Raw genomic sequence first — 3,853 nt, forward strand, 5'->3', positions numbered from 1 at the left:
ATTGTGTCTCTGTGCATCTCATTGTGTCTTTGTATGTCTCACAGTGTCTCTTATGTGTCTCAGTGTTTCTCATTGTGTCTCTGTCCATCTCATGTTGTCTCTGTGTCTCTTTGTGTCTCATTGTGTCTCTGTGTGTCTCATTGTGTCTATGTGCATCTCATTGTGTTTCATCATGTCTCTGTGCATCTCATTGTGTCTTTGTATGTCTCACAGTGTCTCTTATGTGTCTCAGTGTTTCTCATTGTGTCTCTGTCCATCTCATGTTGTCTCTGTGTCTCTTTGTGTCTCATTGTGTCTCTGTATTTCATTGTGTCTATGTGCATCTCATTGTGTCTCTGTGTGTCTCTGTGCATCACATTGTGTCTCTGTGCATCTCAATATGTCTCTGTGAGTCTCATTGTGTCTCTGGGCGTCTCATTGTGTCTTTGTATGTATCACAGTGTCTCTTATGTGTCTCATTGTGTCTGTGTCTCTCTGTGTGTCTCATTGTGTCTCTGTGGATCACATTTTGTCTCTGTGTGTCTCATTGTGTCTCTGAGCATCACAGTGTGTCTGTGTGTCTCTATGCAGGTCATTGTGTCTCTGTGTGTTTCATTGTGTCTCTTTGCATCTCATTGTGTCTCTGTGCATCTTATTGTGTCTCACTGTGTCTCTGTGCATCTCAATATGTCTCTGTGCATCTCATTGTGTCTCTGTGTGTCTCTGTGCATCTCATTGTGTCTCTGTGCATCTTATTGTGTCTCATTGTGTCTCTGTGCATCTCATTATGTCTCTGTATGTCTCATTGTGTCTCTGTGTGTCTCATTGTGTCTCTGTGTCTCATTGTGCCTCTGTGTGTCTCATTGTGTCTCTGTGTCTCTGTGTCTCAGTGTGTCTCTGTGCATCTCATTGCGTCTCTGTGTGTTTCATTGTGTCTCTTTGCATCTCATTGTGTCTCATTATGTCTCTGTGCATCTCATTGTGTCTCTGTGTGTCTCTGTGCATCTCATTGTGTCTCTGTGCATCTTATTGTGTCTCATTGTGTCTCTGTGCATCTTATTGTGTCTCATTGTGTCTCTGTGCATCTCATTACGTCTCTGTATGTCTCATTGTGTCTATGTGTGTCTCATTGTGTCTCTGTGTCTCATTGTGTCTTTATGTGTCCCAGGCTCTGCAGAAGGTCCGTGCTGTCCTCTGAATTGGACTCTGTTTGGTTCTGACTGTTTTTACTTCAGCTCAGAGTATCTGTCCTGGAACCAGTCCAGAAAGTGGTGTGAACAAAAAGACGCTCTCCTGCTGATCCTGCACACGGACAATGACTGGGTGAGACACCTGTCTGTCTGCCTGCCTGTCTCACTGTCTGTTATGAACTGTAAGTCTGTTACAGAGCCTGTACTCACCTGGACTGGGTCAGAACCAGCACCAGCAGACAGTTGAATTGTCTGTGTCTACTTCTGATGAACCAAACAGCCATCTGCTGGGAGCAGCCATGTTGGATGTTTGGAGCCAGAGGCTGTAGGCCCCGCCCCCCATCAATCATTAAGTTACTAATTACAGCTAAATGTGTTGGAAAATGAACCAGCAGTGAAGTTAGAGCTACATGAATGAACAACACATGAAAACTGAGCCGAGGTGTTTCCTCTGTAGTAAGCTGTGACAGAGCTAGACTCTTATTTTGAAGGGTGTCTCTGAGCATTATTTTGAAACTCCAGGCTCAGTCCATTTCCTGTTTCCTGCCGACCCTCTGACTGAATCCTCCTTGTCATTCCATCTGTTATGGAAGCACATCAAAGGTCTGTGACATGAACGATCTACGGGGCGGCCATGATGGAAACAGAGAAAGAAGAAAAGCATGATGGGTAATAAAGACTCATAAGCTGCTGAGTCAGTAGTTGCCATGGTGATTCCCACCATTTTCAGGAGCAGAAAGGGGAGGGGCTGCACCCAGCAGCACTTCAGGCAGAAACAAATAGTAAAAAGTAAGCCTCAGACAAACAGTCTCTGTGGAAAACTAGAAGTTCTTGACCCGTGAGCAGCAGAAGGTTCTAGTGGTACAACAGGTTCTGTTTGAAGGTTCTACAGAGTTTGATGGAGGAGAAGTTAAAGAGAGAAACCTCTGAGCTCAGATATGATGGAAGTCAATGGGAGTTTGACCTCTGACCTCTGAGAGGACATCATCAGTCCTGCACAGACACATGGATGGGGGACTGAGACAGAAAGACTGAAGCAGGAGAATCTGGAGAAGAAGAGGAAACATATGGAAAATAAGAAATACAGTATGTGTTTGCAAGAGGGCAGCACGGTGGAGCAGTTGGTAGAGCTGCCGCCTCTCAGAGAGAAGGTCGCCAGTTCAAATCCTGGCCCAGGACCTTTCTGGGTGGAGTTTGCATGTTCTCTCAGTGCTGCGTGGGTTTTCTCCAGGTATTCCAGTTTCCTCCCACAGACCAAAAACATGTTAGACTGACTGGTAAATTGTCTCTAGGTGAGAGAGAGAATGAATGGTTGTTTGTCTCAGTTGTCTCTATATGTCCCTGTGATGGACTGGAGACCTGTCCAGGATGTCCCTCGCCTCTTGCACAGTGACAACTGGATATGAGCACCAGTGACCCAGAAAGGAAGAAGTGGGTAAAGATGATGGAAGGATGGATGTTTGCAAGAGTTTTGGAAAGCTTCGACTCTAACGGGAACATCGTGTCGTGTGTTAAAATCGTTAAACTTGTATAAAACGTGTTAAAGTTCTGGAAACAGTAGTCCAGTCCAACTTCCTGTGACTGTTTAAACTGAAGGATGGTTCTGAGGTCTGAGCTGCAGGTCCAAACAGGACTAGGATGACCACTCTGCACCTGTGTTCTGGTATCTGCAGGACTTTGTGACCAAGCACACGGTTCCCAGGTTCTACTGGGTGGGTTTGTCTGATTGGAGGACTGGGAGGTGGGAGTGGGTCAATCAGAACCCTTACACCATGGAGCGCAGGTACAGAACACCTGGACACATGTGGGCCGACTCAGGTTCGATCTACTAATGACCAAGTGTATCTGTGTGTGTGTGTGTGGGTGGCACCAGGCGGTGGGCAGTCGGGCAGCCTGACAGCGGGACGGGTCATGGTCAAGGTTCTGAAGATGAAGACTGCGTTCACCTTCATAACGACGGACGCCTCAACGACCTCCACTGCAACAGCAACTTACAGTTCATCTGTCGGAAACGCAGTGTGCACACCTGAACACAGGCTCCGCCCCAAACCACTGACCTGACGTCAGCAGGGTTAAAGACTCCGAGTCAGAACCAAGAAGCTGGATGAAATGTGCTAATTGTTTTCCTCTTGTTTCAATTAAAGTTGCCTCGAAGACACTGATGATGCATTAAAGTGACACGTGGAAATCTGAGCTTCAGTTTCTGTCTGTTTCCTTCATTCTGTCAAACTTCAACTCAATGAGTTAGAACGTTCCATGTTTCAGAATGTTTCATGTTCAGAACGTTTCATGAGTCAGAACATTTCACGAATCAGAACATTTCATGTTCAGAACATTTCATGAGTCAGAACATTTCATGTTTCAGAACGTTTCATGTTCAGAATGTTTCATGAGTTAGAACGTTCCATATTTCAGAATGTTTCATGTTCAGAATGTTTCATGAGTCAGAACATTTCACGAATCAGAACATTTCATGAGTCAGAACATTTCATGAGTCAGAACATTTCATGTTTCAGAACATTCCATGTTTCAGAATGTTTCATGTTCAGAACATTTCATGAGTCAGAACATTTCACGTTTCAGAATGTTCCATGTTTTAGAACATTTCATGTTTAAAAACATTTCATTTTTCAGAACGTTTCATGTTTCAGAATGTTTCATGAGTCAAAACGTTTCATGTTTCA

The 3,853-nt window shown here is 44.7% G+C and overlaps 1 protein-coding gene across 1 annotated transcript in view; it reads left to right on the top strand.

Annotated features, from left to right (window-relative positions):
• The window catches only part of LOC119416409 (C-type lectin domain family 10 member A-like), a 4,837-nt gene extending 1,638 nt beyond the window's left edge, over positions 1 to 3,199 (top strand). The window contains exons 6-8 of the mRNA XM_037683681.1: positions 1,148 to 1,302; positions 2,843 to 2,952; positions 3,043 to 3,199. Coding sequence (XP_037539609.1) covers positions 1,148 to 1,302; positions 2,843 to 2,952; positions 3,043 to 3,199 — 422 coding nt within the window. The remainder of the gene's footprint in view (positions 1 to 1,147; positions 1,303 to 2,842; positions 2,953 to 3,042) is intronic.
• The last annotated feature ends 654 nt before the right edge of the window (positions 3,200 to 3,853 follow it).

This window comes from Nematolebias whitei, chromosome 1, assembly GCF_014905685.2.
Source record: "Nematolebias whitei isolate Nwh7 chromosome 1, NemWhi1, whole genome shotgun sequence".
Classification (NCBI taxonomy): Eukaryota; Metazoa; Chordata; class Actinopteri; order Cyprinodontiformes; family Rivulidae; genus Nematolebias; species Nematolebias whitei.